This window comes from Myotis davidii, unplaced genomic scaffold, assembly GCF_000327345.1.
Source record: "Myotis davidii unplaced genomic scaffold, ASM32734v1 scaffold1960, whole genome shotgun sequence".
In the NCBI taxonomy this organism is placed as follows: domain Eukaryota; kingdom Metazoa; phylum Chordata; class Mammalia; order Chiroptera; family Vespertilionidae; genus Myotis; species Myotis davidii.
Genome location: NW_006292441.1, coordinates 527,039 through 554,790, shown reverse-complemented (window position 1 = coordinate 554,790; position 27,752 = coordinate 527,039). Strand labels below are relative to the sequence as shown.

Sequence of the window (27,752 nt, the reverse complement as noted above, 5' to 3'; positions counted from 1 at the left end):
GAGAGAGAGAGAGAGAGAGAGAGAGAAACATCAATGATGAGAGAGAATCATAGACTGGCTGCCTCCTGTATGCACCGCATTGGGGATCAAGCCCACAATCCAGGCATGTGCCCTGACCGAGAATCGAATCCTAACCTCCTGGTTCATAGGTTGATGCTCAACCACTGAGCAACACCAGCTGGGCTCTGAGGGTTTCTTGACAAGAGACCCTAGACTAAGAACCTTGGCAGAATAGACATCTTTATTTCTACTCTTTCCTGCCTCTCTTTCTTTCTGAATTATAGAATAGTATTTTTATCACTAATCATAGAAAACAGTTCTATACTTTTTTGTTTTCCCATTCCATCCCATTATATCTACTGAAATGAGTGAAGGCAGAGAAGAAATTTGACCCACGGAAGAGACAGGGGCCAGCACTACTCCTGGAATCCCTACATGGTAAGCTATTCCAGAGCAGAGGTTCTCAGTCACTCCTATCAATGCCTCCACATTGCGTTATAAAGGAAGGCTTTTTGTTTGAGACCTGCCTTCATCTTCTCCAATCTAGCATTGTGTGCTCACTCTAAATCATCCTCATTGGCATCCATGCCACCATTCTAATTCTCAACCTCTACAATGAATCCTCCCATAGTAAACCATTTTGTGACCCTTATCACACTTTGAAGGGGCTTCCTAGAAATCCAACTATCTGGGATAAACTTCAATGCTAGCAAACCTCAGATATATGCCCTTAGATTGGCTCTATCATCCTGGCCTCAGGATTCTCCATTTCGGGATTCTAATTTGTAGTTGCAACAGAGTGCAAGGATACATTCAAGTCCTCTCTTTCTTGGCCTAAAATACTCCTACCCCTTATAGGGGTCTGGACATCAGAGCTTCCAAATTATCTCCCATGCCCCCCATCCTTTCTTACCCCCAGTTTTCCCATTCCCTGCCCCCCTCAGGGCATCAGGGAGCAGGAGATGCAGGATAAGGATATCATTGCCAATATTTTCACTGTGAAAAATAGGTCAATTTGCCCTAGCCAGTTTGGCTCAGTGGATAGAGCATCGGCCTGCAGACTGAAGGGTCCGGGTTCGATTCTAGTCAAGGGCACGGACTGCAGTTGCAGGCTTGATCCCTGTGCGAGAGACAAGCAATTGATGTGTCTCTCTCACATTGATGTTTCTCTCTGTCTGTCTCTTCCTCTTCTTTCTACTCTAAAAATCAATGGAAAAAATCCTCAGGTGAGGATTAATAAAATAAAATTTAAAAAGAAAAGGAAAACAGCAATTTGAAGGAAGCAACCAAAGTTTAAATTGTGAGGAAAGAGCTTGATTAGCTGAAGATATGTTTATAATTTTATCTCTATTCCAAATGATTCGGGTATCCCTACTGATATAAGTCCCAGTCCTAGCCTCCCTCTCAGAGGTCCAGTTGTAGGCTGGAGCTGAGACCCTATACTCCACAACAGCTACCTTCACCCATATTCATTGGTTTAAAACAACAAAAAACTTCTAAGTTATCTTGGGGTAAAGATGAAATTTTTAAAATGCAATTACATGGTAATTTGAACTACAATCAGTGAAAACATTATAAATTCAAAGTTGAAGGATCCATTCAAATCTATCCTCAGGCTAATTATCATCTTTAACTGTTTTTTTCTTTTAAATAAGAGAAACTAAAAAAAAAACCCACAACAACACTAAATTTTCAAAATTGTTCAACAAGCAAGCCTGGGGAAAGCAAAATAGACAGTAGAGAAAATAGCAGCAATCTTTGGCATAGTAAATAAAAAAAATGTTAAAATGTTATCTGATAATTATGTGAAAAACCACAAAAACAGAGTGGACTCAAATAAATAAAATCAGAAATGAAAGAGAACTGACACTTCAGAAATACAAAGGATAGCCCAGCTGTCCTGGCTCAGTGGTTGAACATCAACCTATGAACCAGGAGGTCACCGTTCGATTCCGATCAGGGCACATGCCCGGGTTGCAGGCTCAATCCCCAGTGTGGTTGTGCAGAAGGCAGCTGATCCATGATTCTCTCTCATCATTGATGTTTCTCTCTCTCCCACCCTCTCCCTTCTTCTCTGAAATCAATAAAAATAAAAGAAATACAAAGGATTGTAAGAAAATACTATAAACAACTATATGTCAAGGAATTGGACAAACTCGGCAAAATGGATAAATTTCTAGAAACATACCATCTTCTGAAAATGAATCAGGAAGAATAAAAAAAACCTGAATAGACTAATTACAAATAATTAAATCAAAGCAGTAATAATAATAACAATAGCTCTAATCGGTTTGGCTCAGTGGATAGAGCGTCGGCCTGTGGACTGAAGGGTTCCGGGTTCAATTCCGTTCAAGGGCATGTACCTTGGTTGCGGGCACATCCCCAGTTGGGGGTGTGCAGCAGGCAGCTGATCAATGTTTCTCTCTCATTGATGTTTCTAACTCTCTATCCCTCTCCCTTCCTCTCTGTAAAAAAATCAATAAAATTTATTTAAAATAACAATAATAACAACAACAATAATAATAAAACTCCCAGGCAAGCAAAAGTCTTGAACCAGATGGCTTCACAGGTAAATTTTATCAAACATTTAAGGGAAAAGTTATACCTATCCTTCTCAAACTATTCAAGAAAATTCAAGAGAAGGGACGACTTCCAAGCTCTTTTTATGAGGCCAGCATTATCCTAATTCCAAAACCAGATGGAAACAATACAAAGAAAGAAAGCTTGCCCTAACTGGTTTGGCTCAGTGGATAGAGCATCCGCCTGCGGACTGAAGGGTCCCAGGTTCGATTCCGGTCAAGGGCATGTACCTGGGTTGCGGGCACATCCCCAGTGAGGGGTGTGCAGGAGGCAGCTGATGGATGTTTCTCTCTCATCGATGTTTCTAGCTCTCTATCCCTCTCCCTTCCTCTCTGTAAAAAATCAATAAAGTATATATTTTTTTAAAAAAACTCTGGGGCAATATCCCCAATAAACAGATGCTAAAACCCTCAACAATATATTAATAAACTGGATCCAGCAATACATTAAAAAGATCATACACCATGATCAAGTGGGATTTATTCCAGAGATGCAAGGTTAGTACAATATTAGCAAATCAATAAATGTGATACATCCACATTAACAAAATGAAGGATAAAAATCACATAATCATATCAACAAATGCAGAAAAAGCATTTGATAAAACCAAAACCCATTTATGATTAAAAACTCTCAGTAAAGTGGGAATGGAGGGATCATATCTCAACATAATAAAGGCCATATATGACAAACCAACAGTCAATATCATATTCAATGGGCAAAACCTAAAAGTGTTTCCCTTAAGTTCATAAACAAGACAGGATGCCCACTTTCACCACTCTTATGCAACATAGTATTGGGAGAAGTATTAGCCACAGCAATCATATAGGACGAACAAATAAAAGGCATCCAAATGGAAAAGGAGGAAGTAAAACTGTCATTATTCACAGATGGCATGATATTGTACATAGAAAACTGTAAATATTCCACCAGAAAAAACTTCTAGATCTAATAAATGAATAAAGCAAAGTAGCTGGATACAAAAATATTCAGAAATTGGTGGCATTTTTATATACCAATAATGAACTATCAGAAATAGAAATTAAGAAAACCATCTCACTTACTATCACAACAAAAGCATGAAGTACCTAGGAATAAATTTAACCAATGAGGTAAAAGACCTGTCCTAGGGAAATTATGAGATACTGAAGAAAGAAATTGAGAAAGACACAAATAAAGCATGGATAGGAAAAATTAGCATCATTAAAATGTCCATACTACTCAAAGCAATTTGCAGATTGATTGCAATTCCTATTAAAATACTAATGGCATATCTCACAGATCTAGAATAAATATTCCAAAAATGTATATGGAAGCAAAAAAGACCCCAAATAGCCTCAGCAGTCTTGAGAAAGAAGAACAAAGTTGGAGGTATCACACTACCTGATATCAAACTATACTACAAGGTCATAGTAATAAAATCAGCATTGTATTGACACAAGAACAGGCATATCGATCAATGAAACAGAATAGATAGCACAGAAATAAACCCATGTTTTTATGGGCAATTAATGTTTGACAAAGGAGGCCAGAACATACAATGGGGTAAAGACAGTCTCTTTAACAAATGGCGTTGGGAAAATTGGACAGACACATGCAAAAAATTAAAACTGGACTACCAACTTATACCATACACAAAAATAAACTTAAAATTGATTAAATACTTAAATATAAGTCACAAACCATAAAAATCCTAGCATAAAACATAGGCAGTATAATTTCAGGCATTTCTCACAGCAATATTTTTGCTGATATATCTCCTGAGGCAAGGGAAACAAAAGAAAAGGTAAACAAATGGGACTACATCAAACTAAAAAGCTTTTGCACAGCAAAAGAAACCATTAAGAAAATAGAAAGGGTACCCACTGAATGGGAGATCATATTTGCCAATGATATATCTGATAAGGAGTTAATTTCCAACATATATAAAGAATTTATACTACTCAACACCAAGAAGACAAACAACCCAATTAAAAAAATGGGCAATGGACTAGTATAAATACTTCTCCAAAAAGGACATACAGATGGCCAAGAGAAATATGAAAAAATCTTCAATGTCACTAGTCATCACAGAGATGAGGATTAAAAGCATAATGTGATATCACCTCATGCCTGTCAGAATGGTTTTCATCAATAAATCAACAAACAACAAGTGTTGGCGAGGATGTGGAGAAAAGGGAATCCTAGTGCACTGTTGATGGGATTGCAGATTGGTGCAGCCACTGTGGAAAACAGTATGGAGTTTCCTCAAAAAGTTAAAAATCAAACTTGCTTTTTGAATGCCATATGATCTCACTTATATGTGGAATCTAATGAACCAAATAAACTGAGGAACAAAATAGAAACAGAGGCATGGATACATGGAACAGACTGACAGCTGTCAGGGGGGAAGGGGGTTGGGGAGCTGGTGAAAAAAAGGTGAAGGGATTAGACAGAAAAAGTGTGGATCTGAAAGCAAACTGCCTGGGTTCATAGTTGGGCTATGTACTTACTAGCTGGCTAATTAATTATCAGTTAGTTACCTCATCTTTCTTAGCCTGATTCTTCATCTGTAACATGGGGATAATAATACCTATCTTGTAAGGTCCTTATGAGGATAAACTAAGTTAATCCATGTAAAGCACTTAACCAAGGGTCTGGTGCATAATAAGCACTTAACATTGTTACTCTTTGGACCAGGCACTGTATTTAGTGTTTTCTGTACATGATGCTATTGAGTTGTTACAATGACCAAGATGTCACCTATGGAAGCTGACTGCTAGAGAGAGCCCTTCCTACTTGTGCTACAGTTGCTTTTGAGTTTTATTGCCCACCTTTTATAGCTGAGGAAACTGAGGGTCAGAGAGGTAATTTTGCTCAAGGTGCCTTAGCTATATATGGATGATCTGATTCCAAAGCCCAGCAAGATCATTTTACTACATCAGAGGAAGAAGAGAAAGAAAACAGAAAGGGGAGAGCTAATGCTGGGGGAGAGAGGACTACATTGGGTTTTATCTCTAAGAAGGGCCTAAGATACCTTTGGGGCCAATGCAAAGCCAGGCCAGCAGAAGGCGGGGTGGGTGGAGCTGAGCCAAGGAGGAAGGGATAAATGCCAGGTCCTGACCCACAGCATCTACCCAGTCGTTCGTTCGTCCTCAGTGCAGGGCAACAGGTAAGAGTGACTTTCATCCTGGTGCCCTCTTTCTGGTCTGTCTACCCACCTAAAGGCTGCACATGCTAACTCTCTACCCTGGCTAGATCTGACTTTGTTTCTTAGAATCTGTCTCTCTGTCATTTCCTCTCCCCTTCCCCCCATGTATTTTCCTGCTTTTCCCTATTTTTAACTTTTTTTGTCTTTCCCTCCTTGTTTCCTCTCCTTTGTTAGTTTTCAAGGTCACTTACTTCAGTTCATCTCTCTCTGACACACTAGCTTTCTCTTATTTTCCCTTCTTTGCCTGAATGCTGTCTGTGTTCTCTCTCTCTCTCTCTCTTTCTCTCTCTCTCTCTCTTCCTTCTATTCTGCTCAGTCTCTGTCTTTCTGTCTCTCTCTTCCTCTACTTCTCTCTCTCCCAGAAAGATGTCCTGATATTTCTTCCAGCAATTCTCCATTCCTCTCTCACTTTGACTCCTTCTCTCTGCTTAGCTGTAGCATAGATCTATGAGTCAGAGCCTAGGGGGACAGAAGTAGGAAGAGAAAACAGGACATGTAGAGATTATGGGAATAATGAATTGGAGAAAGATTTGAAGGAATTGAGAGATGGATAATTAGTAGAAATAAGGGGGAACCGTGAAAGAGGAATGCTGTGTCACTGAAAGAGCCCTGTGCTGAAAGTCAATAGATTTGTTTTCTCATACCAATTCCTTGTGAGACCCTCTGAAAATGGAGCTTAGCCTATGATGTCCATGGCTTCTTTTAATTTTGTGGTCTTCTAAATTTTTCTGTTTTTAAGAATTTCTGATTTCTGCTTCCTGTTATCTAAAATTCGCTATGATTCTTTCATGATGGAGAGAGGTTGCTAGGAAGGGAAGTAAAACCTGATGCTTCCAACTCCTGTAATTAAGTGTCCACATCTACTCCAGACCTAACCTATTCTTACAAAGCAGGCCACAAAGAGGAAAGAGGGGGCAAGGAATGCTACAATTAGTGGTTTCTGGCTCTCTGCTGGGGTAGAGTTGTGGTTGGCCCTTCTGATATCAGGGACTACAGATTGGCTGCTGACATGAGAGATGATTTTAAGGTACAGGGAAAACCTTCTAGTAATGATCTGTCACTTGGCCCAAAATTGCACTATTATGTCTTTGAATAAAACCATTGTTTTAATAAGACCCTTGGCAAGGATTGCCACACAATGGGTGCATAAGTTATTAAGTGGTGGAATGAATGAATGAATGAATGTTTACTAGTGCCTGAAATTCTACTTCAGTTAGAAATATGTTTCTTTGGTAAAGGCATTGGTTACATTTCAAATTCAACTATTCCAGAAAGGAGCCTGTTAGTGCAGTAGAGGGGCTTGACCTCTGGAGTTGAGCTCTCAGTCAAGAATACATGTAGTAATAGTTAAATCACAGATCCACAGTGGTTAAGTTAGTAGGATCTGTAACCAGATTCCCCAGGTTCAAATCTTGGTTCTCCTACTTAACTAACTCTGTGACCCAGACAGGTTACTTAATTCTTTTGAGCCTCAGTTCCATCAACTTTGAAATAAAGTTGTCATTAGTGTCTACCTTGCAGAGTTACAAGGATTCAATAAGTTAATTCATGTGAAGTATTTCCAGCAGTTAGTACTATATGAGTGTTTGCCTATTAGAATCTGATGGATTCTATGAAATTATCTATTCTGTGGAGAAACTGAGGCCCAGGGAGAGAAAGTACAGGACCCAAATTCACATAGTAAATTATAACAGAATAAGGGCAAGAATGAGGGTTGGGACAAGAATCAATTTTTGAGACCTGGTCTGATGTATTCATGATGTAACTTCCCTTATAGAAAGCAAAAATAATAGCTAACACTTTTTCAGTGTTTACTATGGAATAGACACTCTTCTATATACTTTATATAGATTATCTTACTGAATCTTCACAACATCCCTGTGAAGTAGATGGACCTTTTTATTATCTACATTTACAGATATAAGACACAAAGCAGAGATGTAATTTTTCTAAGGTCCCAGAGCTAGTGAGTGATAGAGCCAGGATGCAAACCCAAATAGTCTGGCTCCAGGCGCTGTGCTTTTAATACCCCAAATTGCTAAAAGACTTCTTTTATTCAATTTTACTCACTCCAGTTTCATGACGGGTAGTGGGATGGATTGTAAACAGAATCCAAGGTAAATAGACTGCAGAGTTTTGGGTCATAAAGATGGACAGAGTGAGGTGGGACAAATTCCAGGAAAGGAGTAAAAGAACAGAGTAATTGGAACTGAAACTTGAAAGAACTTGATAGTTCAACAAATTCCAAGAAGTAGTCTATATTTTTCTAGGTCCCTGAGAACAGCATAGCCAAAACCCCTTAGAGATGATGAGTGTATTGCACTTTTTCCATTTTTATACAAGGGAATGGGAGTAGGCTTTAATTCACCATCATCCCAAAGCAGGACTTGACTTTGCTTCCGATCTTCGAGGCTCTCCTTACTATTACATGTCCCACTGTTGTCATTACTTTCAGTGTTGATATTGGAGAAAAGCATTTCTAAGAGCCTGGAACCTAGCTATTTGTTTTGCATTCCTCTCCCTGGGTGATCCACCCCTCCTCACCACCAATAGCCAGAGTCAGCCCCAAGCCAGATGCTCAGGCGTGATTCTAGAAAGGAGCTCCTCTTCTCTCCCACACCCTGGTCTCATCTGGGGAGCGGTCATACCTCAGTGGCGATAAACTCTTAGAGCTTTATCTGTGGTCTGCAGGCTCAGCCTCAAGTACTTTAGCCTTTGCAGGCAGGAAGGGAAAGAAAAACTCATATCTCCAGATATAACGTAGGCATTGGGCCCAGTTCATTACCTTCCACATGAGGTAGGCATAAATACTTTACATTTGACAGCTGATGAAAGCTGAGATCAAGAGGGGAAGTGACTTTTCAAGAATGTCCAATAGGGAGTTGGAGAGCTAGAATTGCAATAAGAAAAGCTACCATTTATTGAAAACGATGTGCTAGGCACTGTCTTAAAAGCTTAACATGATGAGTTTCATTTAATCCTTTAAACACCCCTTGACTTTTTCCAATTTCAAGGCCTACACACCCTGCCCCACCTACTAATCTCTGCTCCTATGACAGCCTGTGAGAGTTAGACGATGCTCTAGGGTGAAACAAGGGGAAGAGATTGCTTTGTGAGTTAGGGAGCACATGCTTGCTTTGTGAGACCTGGAAGGGAAGGTGTTGCTTGGTAAGAGGTGTAGGAGGTTGCCATATGAGAAAAGGGCCATGAGCTCTTTCTGTTCACTTGTCGCTTACAATGTAAGACCCTATATCTAATAGCATAGAGGTGCTATTAGATTCTACCCAGTAGTTTTCCTGGTGATGCCAAGGCCTTAGTCTTCCCACATTCTTTTATATCTTTCCTATAGTCTTGTCCCATATCTTATCTCTTGATCCTCTGATACTGGATATCCAATTTGCCCTTTTTCTTTTCATCTGTTCCTCCCTCTTGCTCTCTCTAGCTGTCTTTCTCTCAGCCCTTCCTCATATCAACCCCCAACCCACCTTAACCACCTCTCTGTCTCTATTGTTTTATCTTGTCTCAACTCCCTTCTGTCACTCTGTCTCTGTCTCATCTCCCTCAACAGGGCCGTGCTCCTCTTCCCCGAACTCTTTTTAAAAATTTTTTTTATTGATTAAGGTATTACAAATGTTGCTTTATCCCCCCCCCCCATTGTCCCCTCATCTCCCCAGTCTTGCCCTCACCCTTACCCCCTGTTGTCTGTGTCCATTGGTTAGGCTTATGTGCATGCATACAAGTCCTTTGGTTGATCTCTTCCCCTTACCCCCACCCTCCCCTACCTTCCCTCTGAGGTTTGAGCATCTGATCCATGCTTCTCTGTCTCTAGATCTGTTTTTGTTCTTAGTTGTTCTCTTCCATCCTCACAATCTCTGACAGCGTTTCTCCTTTATTTTTGTGCCTGACTGACTCTCTGCCCCTGCTAAATTCTCTCCATTCCTACTCTCAGTTTTCTGAGTCTTTGTATATTCCTCTATGCTCATTGATCTGTCCACATTTCTCTCTCTCTCTCTCTCTCTCATTGTTAACCCCGACCTCAGGATATTTTTTCCATTGATTTTTAGAGAGAGTGGAAGGGAAAGGGAGAGACAGAGAAAAACGAGACACATCGATTGGTTGCCTTCTGCACACACCCCGACCAGTGCCGGGGAACCTGCAACCAAGGTACATGCCCTTGACCGGAATTGAACCCTGGACCCTTCAGTTCGTGGGCCTATGCTCTATCCACTTAGCCAAACTGGCTAGGGTTGTCCTCATTTCTCTTTTGTGTCCTTCTGTCTCTGCCTCTACCTCTGCTTTCTCATTCACTAATATCTCTCCCATCATCCTCTTGTCCTCTGTTTTTCTGGAGCAGTCCTCTTCTCCTTGTTCTTATCTCTACCCTCCCTTTTCCGTCTGGCTTTTATCTTTTTCTCTCTTTCACAATTTCTGTACTCTTCACTCCACTACCATGACTATACATTTGTTGTCTCTCACTTTCCTTCTTTTATCTTTCCTAATTTTTCTATTCTCCTGACTCTTCCCCTACTCTCCTCTTTTCTCCATTTGAGTCTCTGTTCACTCATTAGTTTACTCCCATATTCAACAAATATTTATTGAACACCTACTATATGTACTTGGTGTGTTTTTTATGATCTTCTCTCTGTCCCCTTTCTCTCCTCTGTCTTAGCCTCCATCTCTTTCATTCACCCATAGACTTGTTCCCCAGGCCCCTTGAGTCTTGCTTTCACCTCCTTCTCGATCTGTGCTTTTCCAAAATACAGAAGCAAGTCCAAGAACAGCAAAATACCATTCTTGGGAAACATGATTTGTAGGGCCTAGGGCAGTGATGGTGAACCTATGACACGCGTGTCAGAGGTGACACGTGAACTCATTTTTTGGTTGAGTTTTCTTTGTTAAATGGCATTTAAATATATAAAATAAATATCAAAAATATAAATCTTTGTTTTACTATGGTTGCAAATATCAAAAAATTTCTATATGTGACATGGCACCAGAGTTAAGTTAGGGTTTTTCAAAATGCTGACACGCCGAGCTCAAAAGATTCGCCATTACTGGCCTAGGGCCTGCCATTTTGTCCTATTCCCTGAATATACTTAATCTGGTACCTGTGGCCTCACACTCCTTCTCCCTCTCTGCCTGGGCCTGCTCAGGAAAATCTCTGGGATGAGGCTCAGAAGCCCTGATCAATGGTATCTTTGTGTATTTTCAAGCTGAATCTCCACTGGGCTGAGGCCTTTTTTTTTTTTTTTTTTTTTTTTTTAAATTCTTGGCCTTTAGCAGTGATTCACAGAGTTAGTGGATTGTCAACTCCCATCCTGGCCACAGTCACACTTCAATGACAGGCTTTCTGACCTCCAGTTGGAACTCTTTCCTTCACCTCTTTGCTTAACAACTAGTTTCCTATTTCTTCCTCTTTGATGCCCTATTCGTACATTTAAACATTGGGGAAGTTCTTACCCTGAAAGGACAATAAGGGCAAGCATTGGGTAGGAAGCTAAAGACAAAGAATCCAATCCAGGAAAGACCCTTGGCTTTTGGCGAGGACTTCATGATGAGATCTCCTCTCTTCCACATCTTCTGCAGGACTTCGGGCTCAAGATGGTGGCAGCAGTCATGTTGCTACAACGCTGTCCTGTGTTTGCCCGGGGTCCCTCAGGCCCCCTGGGCAAGCTTATTAAGACTCACCAGTTTCTTTTTGGTAATGGATGCTGTCCCATCCTGACCACCCAAGGACCAACCTGTTCTCAAATCCACCTTAAGGCAACCAAGGCTGGAGGAGGTAAGAAGAAGCTACTGGAAAATGGGGAGAATGTCTGGGTTCTAGACACAAGGTCCCAAGTCATACCATTCATCATTGCCTAATGATTGGTAGGGTTTATGTGAAAAGAGTTAAGGCAGAATGAGCTGGCCTAAAATGAGCTGGGATCTGACTTCTGCCAACATCTCCCCTCATACTCTACATACTCCAGTCACTCTGAATTACTTAAAATTGCCTAGATCAACTCTACTATCTGAAGCTTCTGTGCCTTCACTCCTATCAATGATCCTCTTCCACACCCTTTACCAGAGTGTATCATATTTCTCATGAGACACTTAACTTGGGCATCATCTCTTCTGTCAAGCCTGCTTAGATTTCCAGCCTGTCCAATTCCAATTCTGTGTCACGTGTCCTCCCTATTCTAGATTTTCTAGGCTTTCCATCCCCTCCCAGCACTATTTATAATGTGTCTTCAGTGGGTGCCATTCCTGCAAGTTTAAGAGCTCTCATCACAGGGATTTATCATAGGGACCAGACTCATCCATCTCTGTGTCTCTACCATAGCCTGATGGCATGTTGGGTTATAGTAGGTTTCAGCAATAATTTTTAAATTGAATTTATGGTTAAAAATGCACTGCCACTTACTCTCTTACCTTTGCATAGATTCTCCATCTTGGGCCAAGAGCCACTGTCCCTTCATGCTGTCAGAACTCCAGGATGGGAAGAGCAAGATTGTGCAGAAGGCGGCCCCAGAAGTCCAGGAGGATGTGAAGACTTTCAAGACAGGTTGGAGTCAAGTTCCATCTCATCAACCTCTACTCCTAACGCTTGAACTCACTTCACCACAGTCCTGAGCTAGGCTACTCCAAGGGCAGCTACTATACATCCCATTATGGAGAGTCCAGTCTTTCTAGGGGAACCATGGTAGGCAATAGCTTAGACTGTGCACTGAAATGCACCCTCCCCAATACACACAAATGCATAGGTTCCTATAAATTTTAGCCATTAGTTTAAAATACCATTCTTGGGGAACATGGTCTATAGGGCCTAGGGCTGCTATTTTGTCCTATTCCCTGAATATACTTAATCTGGTACCTGTGGCCTCAAACTCCTTCCCCCTTTAGAGTTCTGCCTCTTCTCTTCCAAGTAGCTAAATGAATCCCAGGAGGTGGGGGTCCCACATTTAAGCAATGCCACACTGACAACCTGGATTTGCATGAAAGAATAAGTGTTGGAAATAGGTACATACTACCCAAGTTTATGGAGCCCCAGGTCAACTCAAATGGTTCAGATCGCTCAAGATAATCACACTTGAGAGATGGTTGTATTGTTGACATCTTTCATAGGCCCTTTTGCAAGATCATTAAGGATAAAAATTTCAAAATCAAATCTTAATGACATTCAGAAAAGAACAGTACGATACACTGTGCTTCATCTACCTCCCACATGGAAAACCCAGGGTGGCTTGCCCCAGTTACCTCACCTAAGGGAAAGTTCTATTGGAGAGAAATGTGATTCACATTGTGGAAGGTTTCCTGACACAGGAGGCTCCACTTGGGGAGATAAATAGGTGCTCACTTTGTAGAACGTTTTTTTCTTTCTGCAGAGGGCTTCCTTACTTCATAAACTTGAGTTAATATACTTTGTTTGGAGTTAAAAATGACTACACATGCTTTCTTTGCCTCCCTTCCCCCGCATAGCCTATGTATTCCACACCCCCTTTCAGACCTACCCAGCTCCCTGGCTTCAACCAGCCTGAGGAATCTATTCTCTAGTCCCCGGGAACCAGAGCAAATTTCAGGGAAAGTCACATACCTGCTACACAACAACATGGCTAGTGAATTTGCTGAGGTGGAAATAAAGGAGGTAGAAATATGGAAGGAGTGCTGAAAGGGCTTCTAACACAGTAGGGGAAATGGCAAGGAAGCACTTTGAAATCAAAGGGAGTGTGAGTTTAAATTTTAATGCTGGCACTTGCTGGATCTGGATCAGTGGGATTTTAATACCTGTTTCAGTGGACATATTTCTAGCTTGTTATGAGGCCTCATTAAATGTTTATTCCTATCATTTATTCTCCATGCTTCCCTCAGAAACACCCACCCTTCATAGAGCCTCTTCCCTCTTTTGTATTTGTTTATATTCATTTTCATAATGGAATTTGTTTTATTATCCTAATATAAAAGGAATATGATTCACTGTAAAATATTTTCCAACAGATACAGTAAAGTATAAAGAGCAAAATTGAAACCAGCGCTCCACAATCCACCATTATTTTTTGTTGTTTTCTTCCAGATATTCTTCTATGACTAAACACACACACACAATATGTAGCAGAAAACACACACACACACACACACACACACACACACACGCCTCCTACATTCTCCTCCACATATGTTTTTATTAGGAATGTGATCTTATTCTACCCAGAGTTTGTTATTTTGCTTTGTTCACTTACCCATATGTCATGGGCATCATTCCATGTCTCTAAACATAGAGCTGCATAATAATTATTGAGTCAAGGCAGCCAGTATCCCAAGAAGCAGCCAGTATGCCAGAGACAGCCAGTGTCGCAAGAGGCAGCCAGTATATGAGAGGCAGCCAATATGCGAGAGGCAACCAGTATGCAAGAGGCAGTCAGTATCGCGAGAGGCAGTATCAGGGGCAGGACAGTCTCAGACAAGCATCTATGTGGCTATTTCCATGATAGGTAATAATAATAATGAGGGGGAAGCACACACACAAAAAAGGTCAAAGTATGTTCTGTAGCATGAATGCAATATCATTCCATTAATCAAGCACCTATATTTCAGGTTATTGTTCCCACTTTATTGTGCATATACTTTCAATTTATATTGTATGTTGATGTTCCATTCATATAAATGTACCCAAATATAATTTGTAGATTATCTTAGACTTAGTATGAATATACTTGAGATAATTTATCTACTCCTCTATTGGGTTGCTTCCAATTTTTCCTATAACCAGTAGTGGTACAACAAACATCATTGAATGTATTTCTTCAAACACATAGGTAAGTGTTTCTCTAGGATAGAAACTAAGAGGTAGAAATTCTTGGGGTGTAAGGGTGTGTACATTTTCAGTATTAATAAATATTGCCTATTAGCCCTCCAAAGTGATGCACCAGTGATCACAGAAAGTATCCACATTCTCACACCCTCTCTAGCACTTGATATTATCAAACTTATAAATCTTTATCAATTTGATAGTGAAAATATGTTTGTGCAGTTTGTTTTTCCCTGATGAAGCATCTTTTTCTACATTTATTGAATTCTCTGTCTATAGTCTTTGCCTACTTTTCTACTAGGCTGAACATTGTTCATAGTAATGTTTCAATGTATAAAAACAAATTCTGGATATCAATCATTTTTGTCAAATGTGCTACAGAGTTTCTGTAGGTATGTCAGTCTGTGCATTTAAAAAACTTTTATATTCTTTTTATTGATTTCAGAGAGGAAGGGAGAGAAAGAGAGAGATAGAAACATCAATGATGAGAGAAAATCATCGATTGGCTGCCTCCTGCAAGCCTCCCACTGGGGATAAGGCCCACAACCTGGGCATGTGCCCTGACGTGGAATCAAACCTTGATGTCCTGGTTCATAGGTGGATGCTCAACCACTGGGCCATGGGCACATTTTAAAAACTTTTGATACATATTTTCAAACATCCTTGCAGTAAAAATATTATCAGTGTTACACACCCCTACCTCATAAGTTACCATTGGCAACAATCATGATTTCTGTCTCATGTATAGAGCTCTAGAGTTTAAAAGGCCTTTGGCATATGTTATTTCAATTTATTCTGAAAATAGGATTGCCCCATTGTGTATTGGTTGTGGTCAGTTAGTGGTAGGCTACTTACTTGCTGTATGACCTTGATCAAGTTACCTAACCTCTCTATGCCTTGGTTTCCTCATTTGTAAAATAAAGATACTACTAGAACTTTCCACATGGGGTTGTTGTGAGAAATAAATAAAATAATAGCTATAAAGTTCATAAGGCAGAGCATTACAAATAATAGGCAGTCATTAAATATTGGCTATAATAATATAAGCAAATAGTTGTTATTATTATTACCACTAATACTATTACTTTTACTCATAATATTAATATGTGCCAGGTATTATTTTAGGTGTATTACATTTTGTGTGTAATCAGATGATCCCAATTCTTCAAGAAGGTATTATTAGCCTCATTCTACACATGAAGAAATTGAAACTTAGGGAGAGAATTCATGACTTTCTCAAGGTCACATAAGTAGAAAGTGGCAAGGTAATTACTTAAAACTAAATCTGTCAATACTCTTTCCACTGATACTGGAAGTAGTAATTCTAATGAGGCTTCTACACTAACCACAAGGGTAGAAAGCCTGAGTGAATGTATGAGTAAATTACTGAGTGAATGAGTAAGCAAAAGAATGGTTGAATTAAGTTAATGTAGCCCAGTAAGTTAATGACTGATCAAATAAATAAATAAATAAATGAAAAGAAAACTAGAGAAGGCAAAATCAACTGTATAAATAAAATGCAGGCTTACCAGAAAGTAATTTTAAATGAATTCTTTTCATCCCCATCTCTACTCCTGCAGGAAACCATGTCTTTGGTTATGACCAGTTTTTCAGGGACAAGATCATGGAGAAGAAACGGGACCACACCTACCGTGTGTTCAAGACTGTGAACCGCTGGGCTGATGCATACCCCTTTGCCCAACACTTCTCTGAAGCATCTGTGCCCTCAAAGGATGTGTCTGTCTGGTGCAGTAATGACTACCTGGGCATGAGCCGTCACCCTCGGGTCTTGCAAGCTACACAGTGAGTAGTAGGGTCTGGGCCACGTGCTGTGGGGACACTCCAGAGAAGAGCCAAAGCCACAGGTGGAAGGAAAAGGCAGAGCTAGGAGTAGAAACCTGGGTTCCACCCACCACCTCTGTCATACAAGGACCTCCAGCATATTTAATCCTCAGATAGGAACTAAATCAATCAACAAACCATGTTTTCTAAACTCTTGAGTGTACAGTGCTATTGAGGAGAGGATGGAAGAACAAGCAAGCCCACTCTCCATGAGTTCTCATTCTGGCTGCAGAATGAGTATTGACAGAGATGGTGTATGACCTCCTCTAGAAAGTCTTTCAAGCTGCTCAAGCTCAACCTAGATTCTCCCTTAATCCCTGAGTGCCTTCAACCTGAGGAGGTTCCAAGTCTTTCCACCATCCTCATCCTGGCCTCTACTTAGTCACTTAGGGCACAGCTCACACAGGATCACTGTCATCATTGACCCCCATCAATGGGTGGAACACATGAGAAACCTACTCAGTTCCTCAGTGTCTGTCAAGGGTTTCTTCTCCTTGTCTCCATGTTTTTTCCTGACTAGGGAGACCCTGCAGCGTCATGGAGTTGGAGCTGGTGGCACCCGCAACATCTCTGGTACCAGTAAGTTTCATGTGGAGCTAGAGCAGGAGCTGGCTGAGCTGCACCAGAAGGACTCAGCCCTGCTCTTCTCTTCCTGCTTTGTGGCCAATGACTCTACTCTCTTCACCTTGGCCAAGATCCTGCCAGGTAAGCCTATGGCCTAAGCTTTATACAGCATACAGTCTGTCTTCATTACTCCTTCCCTCTATTCTGTGTTCACTTGCTCGCATTGCCCTTCTTTCTTACCCACCTTGCATATCCTCAATGCTGGATGACTACAGTCCTCTCCTTTCTCCTCTTCCACACATACGCTGAAGACCACTACTAAGAAACACTGCCCAACTTCACAGAAGAGTAACACAATAAACTTGTCATCCCCCAACTCAACTAGGCTCTTAATAGTCATAAACAATACTTTTATGCCCCCACATCCAATTTTTTAAACTTTCTTCCCTCATCTAAAACCTGTGACTACCTCCTCCTTCACTCTTAGCAAATTACCTCACACTTTACATCACACACACACACACACACACACACACACATGCACACACACACGTGTGCAAATCACCAGACAGGGACTCCTTTAACTTACAGCCACCAAACCTAAAATTTTTTCTAATTATTCATTGATTCTTCTTTCATTCTTTCCTTTTACAATTTGAAAGTGCATCTCTTCTTCTGCTTAAAGCCAATCCCTTCCCTTGTACACCGGATTCGATCTGGATCCCACCTTCCACTCTCTAGTCAATAACATCCCATCTTCCCTCTCTCCCACTCTTTAGCCAATAATATCCTGAACTCATCTGGCTGTCATCCTTCCATCACAGCCCCAACCCTGGAAAAATATAATTCTCCACCTTCTCTCTCAATCCTGGTCTTATGTAATTGCTCAGGCGGGAACCACTAAAAATTTATGGTTCCCAACTTCTACCAGCTTGTCTATGCTCTCTGGCAATCCTGTTTTCATGGTCAGTTCTCCAAGTCTCCAGGGTAGCTTTGCCAATTCCCATTCTCCTCAACCCTCCTAGACCTACACCTCACTCTCACCCACATGAGCATCCTCACATGTCCTTTCCTCATTCCTTCTCTCCTATCATAATGGAAAAGGTGCCCTTTTTCTTGGTGACAAATCTTGCTGCTGGTGCTCTGTGTTCTATTCCCCTCTACTTCCTCCGGAACTTTGATCTATAAGTTTACTCTCCCCTGTATCTTCAGCCTCTCCCTTTCTTTAATCATATTGAAGTCTTTTGCATCTTACAGAAAACATTTTCCCTCATTATGCTCAAGCTATTGCCCTCTCTCTCTCCTTATGACTGGCAAACTGCTTGAGAGAAGTCTTCATACTTGCTAGCTACTTCCTCACTTCCTGCTAATTCTTTGGCACACTATAAACATCACCACTGCTTCTCTGTAACTTATTCTGAAGTCACACATAACCCCAACTAAATCCAATATCCTTGGAAATTTTTCCAGTGAACCCCCTCCTCAACCACTACAATTCAACTTCTTTCCATTTCCACTGCAACCATCCTAGCCTAGACCAATATAATTTTTTTAAATATTTTTATTTTAGAAAGGGAGAGAGAGATAGAAACATCAATGATGAGAGGGAATCATTGGTTGGCTGCCTCTTGCACATTGGACTGAGCCTGCAACCCAGGCATGTGCCCTTGACCGGAATTGAAGCTGAGCCCCTTGGGTCCACAGGCCGATGCTCTATCCACTGAGCCAAACTGGTTAGGGCCAATATAATTTTTTTATTTCACATTTGCCCTCCTGCAATCTATTCTTCACATCAGGTAGAATGATATTTTTTAAATGCATACATATTTTTGTTACTCCCCTGCCCAAAACCCTTTAATATATCCTCATTGCCCTTAGGACCAATTCCAAATTCTTTTTTAAAAATATTTTTTATTGATGTCAGAGAGGAAGGGAGAAGGAGAGATAGAAACATCAATGATGAGAGAGAATCATCGATTGGCTGCCTCCTGCACACCCCACACTGGGTATCAGGCCCACAACTTGGGCATGTGCCCTAACTAGGAATTGAACCGTGACCTCCTGGTTCATAGGTTGATGTTCAACCACTGAGCCACACCGGCCAGTCCCAACTCCAAATTCTTTATCATGGCTTCTAAAGCTCCAGATAATCTGGCCTCTACCTACCTCTTAAGCCTCATCTTTTTATACCCCCTTTTTTCATCCTTTCATTTAGCAATATATTCACTCATATATTTATTCACTCACATATATTAGTTATGTTTATTCATCCATTTATTAAAGAAGTGCTTATTTATCAACTACTGTGTACCTCACCTTATGCTGGGTATCAGAAAGAGAAAGACAAAGAGATGTGGTCCCTGCTCTTTTTTAAAAAATATGTTTTATTGATTTTTTACAGAGAGGAGGGAGAAGGATAGAGAGTTAGAAACATCGATCAGTTGCCTCCTGCACACCCCCTACTGGGGATGTGCCCGCAACCAAGGTACATGCCCTTGGCCGGAATTGAACCTGGAACCCTCCAGTCCGCAGGCCAATGCTCTATCCACTGAGCCAAGCCGGTTAGGGCATGGTTCCTGCTCTTAAGTAACTTCCAGTCTACTTGTCCTTCATGGCAGGTTCACCAGAAAGTCATACAGGTCTTCAACGGGAGGAAAGGGTTGGCCGTCTGTCCCTGCCAGATTGGTCTTGAGGATAAAGTAGGAATACTGGGATAGAAATTTAAGAATTATGCATCTGGTTCCTCAGGGTGCGAGATTTACTCAGATGCAGGCAATCATGCTTCAATGATCCAAGGTATCCGCAACAGTGGAGCAGCCAAGTTTGTCTTCAGGCACAATGACCCTGACCACCTGGAGAAACTTCTAAAAAAGTCCAACCCTGAGACACCCAAAATTGTGGCCTTTGAGACTGTTCACTCCATGGATGGTATGTATATGTGTGTATGTTTACTAACATTGGTCTCACAAAATCCATGATAATAACAGCTAACATTTACAGAGTGCTTATTACATGCCAAGCAAAATTATTAGCATTTTATGTATATTAATGTACTGAATCTTCACCACAATTTTATGGGGTAAGTGCCATTATTCTTTCTATTCATTTACATGAGGAAAGCGAGATACAAACTAGTGAAGTAACTTGCCTAAGATCACACAACCAGTGGATGCCAAAATATTGAGGCAGCTATTATAGTGATCTTACGGATTAAGAAATTAAAGTTCATAGGCAGCTTCCAATTTATCTTGATTCTAATATGATTCTAATTCTTTCATACAAGGGCTCCCTCCATGATAAATTATGTATAAATCAATGACATCAGTGTCTGGTTTGTGCAATGGAAAATTTTACAAATTATTGCCTGAAGATTGTTTTCAAGGTTCAGTATGAAGCATTGGAGTCAAAATAGGTTTTGAAATCAGACAGACCTGAGTTCAAATTCCAGGAACTTACTTGCTCTATGACCTTGGGTAACTCTAACTCTTTGAGTCTAAGTTTCCCCCAAGGTAAAATATCTAGTAGTAAGAATTAGAGATAATGAAAGTTATCCCATTTATTATGATCTAAGTAGAAAAAATTACCTTTTCCCTCCTTCCTCTTCCCCCCCTCCCCAACTGAAACAATGCTCAAATCATTTTATTGCTGCTCCCTTTGAGCAGACCTCATGTATTTTAGACCTCGCCTTCTGGATTTATTGAAGGGAGGAGGTCCTCACTTCATTTCAATTTGTCACTTTTCCAACTAAAACAAAGGAGAGTTTCTGATATAGCGAACGTACATGCCATCAGCATCATGTAATGGTAATGCACAGGCTGTGAAACCAGACTATCCATTTTGAAAACTCAGCATAACAAGTTACTTAACTTGAGCAAGTTTCGTAATTGCTGTGTCTCAGTTGCATTACTTGAAAAATAGAGGTGATAATAATAGAGTAGCTGTGAGAATTAAATGGGTTGACATATGTACAGAACTTAGTGTGCACACTGCCACATTTCTATAACTAGCAATAAAGTAAAACTATCCTATGATTATATTCCTACTACTGAGACTAATCTAATTCATGATTTCTCTGGTGGAAACCATGTTATGACCATCCTCCTTCCTTACATTTGCAAGTGAATGGTTCCTTTTTAAAAAAAATTTAAATCCTTACTCCAGGACATTTATGCCCATTGACTTTTAGAGAGAGTAGGAGGGAGAGAGGAGAGAGAGAGAAGGAGAGAGAGAGAGAGAGAGAGAGAGAGAAACTGACATGAGAGAGAAACATTGATTGATTGCCCTCTAGCAGGAGCCCTGACCAGGGGCGGGGATAAATCTGCAACCAAGGTACATGCCCTTGACTGGGAATTGAACCCGGGACCTTTTGGTCTGTGGGCTGATGCTCTGACCACTGAGCAAAACCGACCAGGGCTGTTTCCTTATTGTTTGATGGAAACTCTGCCTAAACTGTAGATCGTAGGGAAGAATTTCTCTCATTGAAAAGATGCTTGAGCCATCACACTGCCCCATTTGTCTTGGGCTCCATCTCCTGTGGTTGTTCCCACCAGTTGCTCACATTCTTTAATCCTGGCCTGGAGTCCCTGTTTGCCTGTGAACAAGTTTCTTCTGTATTCCGATTCTCTGCACCTCAGTAGTTTCCAGGGATGGTAAAGGTGTGGATACTTGTATATGCAGAGTCTGCATATGGGATTCACAGCCACTGGAAAACCTTATAAAAACTATAAGCATATAAGATGTCTAGAATAACATAGAAAAAAAGGTAATCTGTATGGATATGAAGAGAAACCTACAGATCACTTCTAATTCACCTTCAATTCAATCCAATAGATTGAGACTAAGCCTGTGTGAGGGGAGGTGCCCTCATATAACATTGACAGAGATGAGAAATACACTCTCATGGATATACAGAGAATACAAAGAGACAGAGGCACCAAACACACACACACACACACACACACACACACACACACACACACACACACACACGTACAGGGAAAGAAAGTCCAAAGCAGAGAGATAGAGAGGTAGACAGAAAGGGATACAATGAGAAAGTGAAGGAGGGAGGGAGAGAGACAGGGAGGAAAGAATGGGAGGGGAGAAAGAAAAATAGGGCAGAACCATAAAAATAGAGACATAGAAACAAAGATGGAAATGCCACAAAAAGAGAGATAGTGACAGAAATCCAGACAGATAGAAAGAGGGAGGACCAGTGAAGGATAAATATATTGCCAGAGCTGCCAACAGCACCTGGCTGAAGGGATAAGTGTTATCTGAAATCAGAATGGCATTAATATGGAGCAAAAGGTGATTTTTTTCAATTTATTTAAACAAAGGTATCACACAAGCTAGTGCCAATCCTAAATGGAAATACACAGATTTGGGGGCGGGGGAGGAAGGAAGCATAGAGAGGCTGGAAAATGACATAAATAAGAGAACATATATTGGCAAAATGAAGTAAAAATAGGAAAGAGAGGCAAGCCTTGATCATAGCCTGGAGAAAACACACACACACACACACACACACGAAGGAGGAGGAGGAAATGCTCAGCTGGCATGGCTCAGTGGTTGAGCATCGACCTATGAACCAGGAAGTCACGGTTCGATTCCCATGCCCGGCTCGATCCCTAGTGTGGGGGGTGCAAGAGGCAGCTAATCAATGATTCTCTCTCATCATTGAATCATTGATGTTTATCTCCTGCTCTCCCTTCCTCTCTGAAATCAATAAAAATATATTTTTAAAAGAGGGGGAGGGGAGGGAGAAGGGGAGGCATAGGGAGAGGGAGAAAGAACACACACGTGCTTGGGCCGGTGTGAGGTGAAGGCAGTTATTACATACTGAGAGGTTTGAAGTAATCCTAAGGTAGTTGTGGGTCCCAATTCCACACTGGAGATGGAGTTGGGGAAGGGTTATGATCTCCTACCTCTATTCCTTGGCTTTGCTCAGGTGCCATCTGTCCCCTCGAGGAGTTGTGTGATGTGGCCCACCAGTATGGAGCTCTGACCTTTGTGGATGAGGTTCATGCTGTAGGACTGTATGGTTCCCGGGGCGCTGGGATTGGGGAGCGTGATGGAATCATGCACAAGATTGACATCATTTCTGGAACTCTTGGTGAGTGAGTGCCTTGGACTTCCCTGACATATAACCCAGAAAGGAGGCCCTTGTAAGATCCTTTTCTCCACCACCCCCTCCCCCAAAGCTGCAGAAGCTATTTGGGTAGAATTCACAGCCCCAGCTGTGGAACTCCTGGATTCCCTCCTTCCACTCCCTCCTCACTACAGAGTTGCTAATAAAATCTGGGTTTGGGGTTTTTTTTAGAAGATCCCTGAGCTGGGCCAAATAGCCAGGTTCCCCCCAGTAAGTGGAGAGTCGTAGTTCTAATCTCCTTTCCCATCCCAGCTCCAAGCTTCATCTGAGCTCCACCTTTGGGCCTAAACAGCTCAAGAGCCCCACCCACCTCCTGCCTATCTAGTCACTGCATATGGCAGGCCTTGAAAGTCCTAGCTCAAAGCAGCAGAATTATCAGCTCTTGCTGATAATAATTCTCCTGTCACGGACAGGAAAAATGAGTAGAGGTCTGGGAAGGGAGTCTGGAGCTCCAGCTTCTGCTGCACCTCCTTGTGTTACCTGGGGTTTGATCCTATTCTTTTGAGGAATGAAAATGGGGTCTGTGCATATCTTCCTCCTCCCTGTCTCCAGGCAAGGCCTTTGGCTGTGTGGGTGGCTACATCGCCGGCACCCGTGACTTGGTGGACATGGTGCGCTCCTATGCTGCCGGCTTCATCTTCACCACTTCACTGCCTCCCATGGTGCTCTCTGGTGCTCTGGAATCTGTGCGGCTCCTCAAGGGAGAGGAGGGCCAAGCACTGAGGCGGGCCCACCAGCGCAATGTCAAGCACATGCGCCAGCTACTAATGGACAGGGGCCTTCCTGTTATCCCCTGTCCCAGCCACATCATTCCCATCCGGGTGAGAGCCCCACACTTCCCATCACCCTCTCCTCTCTCTTCTGGGAACCTTCCCACACCCAGCAAACTGACACCTGCTCCTGTCATCAACTCTTTGCTTTCCTGTTAACCATTTTTGAAAAGTTATCAGCCGTTCTGGATTAACCAGTCTTCTTTTTTTTTTGCATTAGCCATCCTTATTAGACTGTTCTGACCCTCGCAATATTGAGTATCCATGACCTATATATAATTCAGTGTTTTTCAGACTGTGCATCAAGACCATTCGTGGGCCATAACATCACCTTAATAGGTTATGATGAGAATCTTTCTTGACCATCCAGCCTCTTAAAGAGACCGCCTCTTAAGGAGCCTATAAACTATGCATGATGAAAATGCTTGTATTTTATTAAGAATGGCCATTGTCTTAACTCACCACATCTATGGTATTGTGACTATAAATATAGTTGCTTACAAAAAAAAATAGCAAAGAACATGTACATCACATATAGTAAGGGTTTCATTTTATGGGAAATTTGTTTCAGTTTTGCATATGACTATACGCACATGTATGTACATATATGTATGTGTATAGCATGATCATGAAATACATTTCTTATTGAGAATTGAAGTCAGAAAATACAAAATCAAAGCCACTGCTATTTTGGATCCTCAACTATGTTTGAGTGTTTGCTGCCTTTAAAAATGAGCTGACTTCTTTATTATTATTTTTATTGTTGACAGAACTATAGATGTCTCCCCCTTCTTCCCCTTTGCCCCCCTCCACCCAGCCCCTGTCCCACCCCGGGCCTTTACTACACTATTATCTGTGTCCATAGACTATACATATATGTATATATGTTCTTCTTTCTTAAATAACATCAATTTGTGTGTCGGTAAGTAGGGGAGCTGGGAGGATACTTTTATGTGACTGTTGAAATAGTCATTGCCCCTTGGACCAACCCAACATTCCCTTGAAATATTGCTTTTGTAAATAACTGTTGTTGTTGTTTTTTAATTAACCCAGTGGCAGCATCCCAGACGGAGGGTGCTTAAGAGATTTTACTTCTTATCCAGAACCATCCAAATTAACATACCAGCTAAATAAAACCTATGTGCTTGCTCTGCATACAGCTTCAAGACATGGTTCCTAGCACCACCTCCACCCACTCCTTAAAATTTGATTGGTGCCTCTGAGTAATTCCTTGATAGAGATATTCTGGAGCTGCCACTGAGTAAGGCCCTTATGAAAAAATATGTTTAGAAATTCAGTGTTGTTCCTTCATCTGGTTCCCTCCACCTGCGATAGTGGGGCGAGGGTGACAGATATTGACAGGCTTTTCTCCTGAGCCCAGGTGGGTGATGCAGCGCTGAATAGCAAGATCTGCGATCTCCTGCTCTCCAAGCATAGCATCTATGTGCAGGCCATCAACTACCCAACTGTCCCCCGGGGTGAGGAGCTGCTGCGCCTGGCACCCTCCCCCCATCACAGCCCTCAGATGATGGAAGACTTTGTGGGTAAGTCCTCAACATGCACTTTCCCTCCTTTCAGCCCCAGGATCTGAAGAAGTTGAGAGAATGGATGCCATTCATTTAAAAAATATATTTCTGAAACATCTGTTGTGTGACAGACTCTACACTAGGGCCATAAGTGGATAAAAAAGTCCCTAGACTTGTAGGGCTCCAGTTTGGTGGAGGAGGCCATAGCAGATACAATGACTTCAAGGGGTGAAAGTTCAACAAAGATAGTACATGTGGAATGTGTGAGAGCAGAAAGGAGGGGCCTGACCCAACATATGGGATTCAAGACAGGCTTCCTAGTGGGGATGACACCTGAACTGAGTCTTTCAAGGTGAATTGTATTGAACCAAGAGAATAAAGAGGGTGTGGAGGGGTATTCCTAGCAGAGGGAAGAACATAAAGAAAGGCAAGGAGGAGAGGATAAGAAGCAGCCTTGGATATATCAAGAACAAGGAGGTGCCCAGCTGGTGTGGCTCAGTAGTTGAGTGTTGACCTATGAACCAGGTCACAGTTCAATTCCCCATCACGTTACAGGCTTAATCCCCAGAGGGGGCATGCAGGAGGCAGACAATCAATGATTCTCTCTCATCATGAATGTTTCTATCTCTCCCTCTCCCTTCTTCTCTGAAATCAATAAAAAATATTTTTAAAAAAGAATAAGCAGGGGTTAGAGGAATGCAGGATAGTAGGAATCGTGTGGGGGAGGCGAATGTCAAAAAGACAATAAAAAACAAGGACTGGATTGAGAGATTTATAGTGCTAACTGAATAGCTTGATTTTTATCCTGAAAGATGGCAGTTTAGTCAATTCACCTAAAGTTTATTGTATTCCTGTAGGGTGCAGTTTTTAGCATGGGGCCTGACATTGGAGATATTGAAAGGCAATTGAATATACAAGTCTAGAATTCAGGAGGGTGGTCTGGGATGGGGATGAAAACTTGAGAACCATCAGCATAAAGATGGTGTTTAAATCCATGAGACTGTATTAGATCACCAAAGGGATGATCATTTAAAAAATCATGGACAGCCTTAGCCAGTTTGGCTCAGTGGATAGAGCATTGGCTTGTGGACTGAAGGGTTGTGGGTGAGATTCTGGTCAAGGGCATGTACCTCGGTTGCAGGCTCAATCCCCAGCCCTGGTTGGGTGGCAACCAGTTGATTTCTCTCTGTTTGTCTCTCCCCCTCCCTACCACTCTCTAAAGATCAATGGAAAAGTATTAAATTTAAAAAAAAAGGCCATGGACAGAGCCCTGGCACACACCTGACACATTTCTGAAAGTGAGGTCCGGTTCTCTCCTCTGGGTTCCCACCCTCTCCAGAAACACTCCCCACCCCAGATTCCTGTGTCACAACAGTGACACTGTGTGGTTACTGTCAGTGTCATTTTTCTCTCCAGGCTACGAGTTTCCAAGTAAATGGTTTCACTTCTTGCACCATAGCATGTCTTGTACCAGGCCAGTACAGCTATAAATTGTGTCAAATTAGGAGCTTGCCAATCTTTTACACATCACAGCACCCATTCACAAATGGCAACATTCATAACACACACTGGAACAAACCAGAATCTACTTCTGGTTCCAAGACATCTTGAAGGGTTGAAGGGAATCTACATTTGGCACAGCTGTACTGTGACACAAGGATTAAGAAAACATCTAACCAATTCTTTCCCTCCTCTCCTCTCACCATCTCAGAGAAGCTGCTGGTGGCCTGGACTGAGGTCGGGCTGCCCCTCCAGGATGTGTCTGTGGCTTCCTGCAATTTCTGTCGCCGTCCTGTGCACTTCGAGCTCATGAGTGAGTGGGAACGCTCCTATTTTGGAAACATGGGGCCCCAGTATGTCACCACCTATGCATGAGAAGCCAGCTGCCTCGGATCCCCAGCCACCTGCACTTCACTTAGGGCTGGGCCTCTTCCTGTCCTTTGCTTTGTTGTGTGCCTTCAGATGACTTGAGTTTGACAACAAATAAAGAGCAAATTGCAGCATTTGTTGCCCTCTGTTGGATAGAGAACAAACGACTGCACTAAACCCGACTCCCTAAGACAAGTGGCAGGGCCATCAGTAAACCACAGATCACTTGTAGATCCGACCCCATTTTACTGATAGGGAAACTGAAATCCAGAAAGGAGACTAAAAAAGTAAGTTGGACAAAAAGCCGAGACACTTCGGTTTATTTGAAAGTAGAGGCCTGGTGCACGAATTCGTGAATGGGTGGGGTCTGGCCAACCTGCGAGCAATCGGAGCTGATGAGGCTGCACCAGGCTGCAGGGAGGGACCATGGTTGGATGGCCAACCAGCCCCACCCCCTGGTCGAACTCCAGGTTGA

The 27,752-nt window shown here is 41.8% G+C and overlaps 1 protein-coding gene and 1 long non-coding RNA gene across 3 annotated transcripts in view; one reads left to right on the top strand and one right to left on the bottom strand.

Moving 5' to 3' along the window:
- LOC107183432 overlaps positions 1-6,657 on the bottom strand; it is a 30,634-nt gene extending 23,977 nt beyond the window's left edge. Inside the window, exon 1 of the long non-coding RNA XR_001514221.1 lies at positions 6,647-6,657. This is a non-coding gene — a long non-coding RNA (uncharacterized LOC107183432). The remainder of the gene's footprint in view (positions 1-6,646) is intronic.
- Positions 5,612-27,411, top strand: ALAS2 (5'-aminolevulinate synthase 2). 2 transcript variants are annotated; one of them, XM_006765914.2, is made up of 10 exons: positions 5,612-5,731; positions 11,357-11,552; positions 12,195-12,317; positions 16,139-16,361; positions 16,921-17,105; positions 19,713-19,892; positions 22,912-23,076; positions 23,665-23,933; positions 25,264-25,426; positions 27,120-27,411. In XM_006765914.2, the coding sequence occupies exons 1-10, from the start codon at positions 5,669-5,671 to the stop codon at positions 27,281-27,283; spliced, it is 1,731 nt and encodes a 576-aa protein (XP_006765977.1). In that variant the 5' UTR covers positions 5,612-5,668; the 3' UTR covers positions 27,284-27,411. The 2 variants fall into 2 exon arrangements, with proteins under 2 accessions (XP_006765977.1, XP_015420896.1); XM_015565410.1 differs by lacking the exon at positions 5,612-5,731 and adding an exon at positions 9,910-9,934.
- Positions 27,412-27,752: the final 341 nt, after the last annotated feature.

Bases quoted from the DNA above. Each gene is read 5' to 3' on its own strand.
- ALAS2 (XM_006765914.2), top strand. From the start codon at position 5,669: ATGCCAGGTCCTGACCCACAGCATCTACCCAGTCGTTCGTTCGTCCTC. The intron at 12,318-16,138 runs GTTGGAGTCAAG...CTACTCCTGCAG, and splicing joins TGTGAAGACTTTCAAGACAG to GAAACCATGTCTTTGGTTAT. The intron at 17,106-19,712 runs GTAAGCCTATGG...CTGGTTCCTCAG, and splicing joins CTTGGCCAAGATCCTGCCAG to GGTGCGAGATTTACTCAGAT.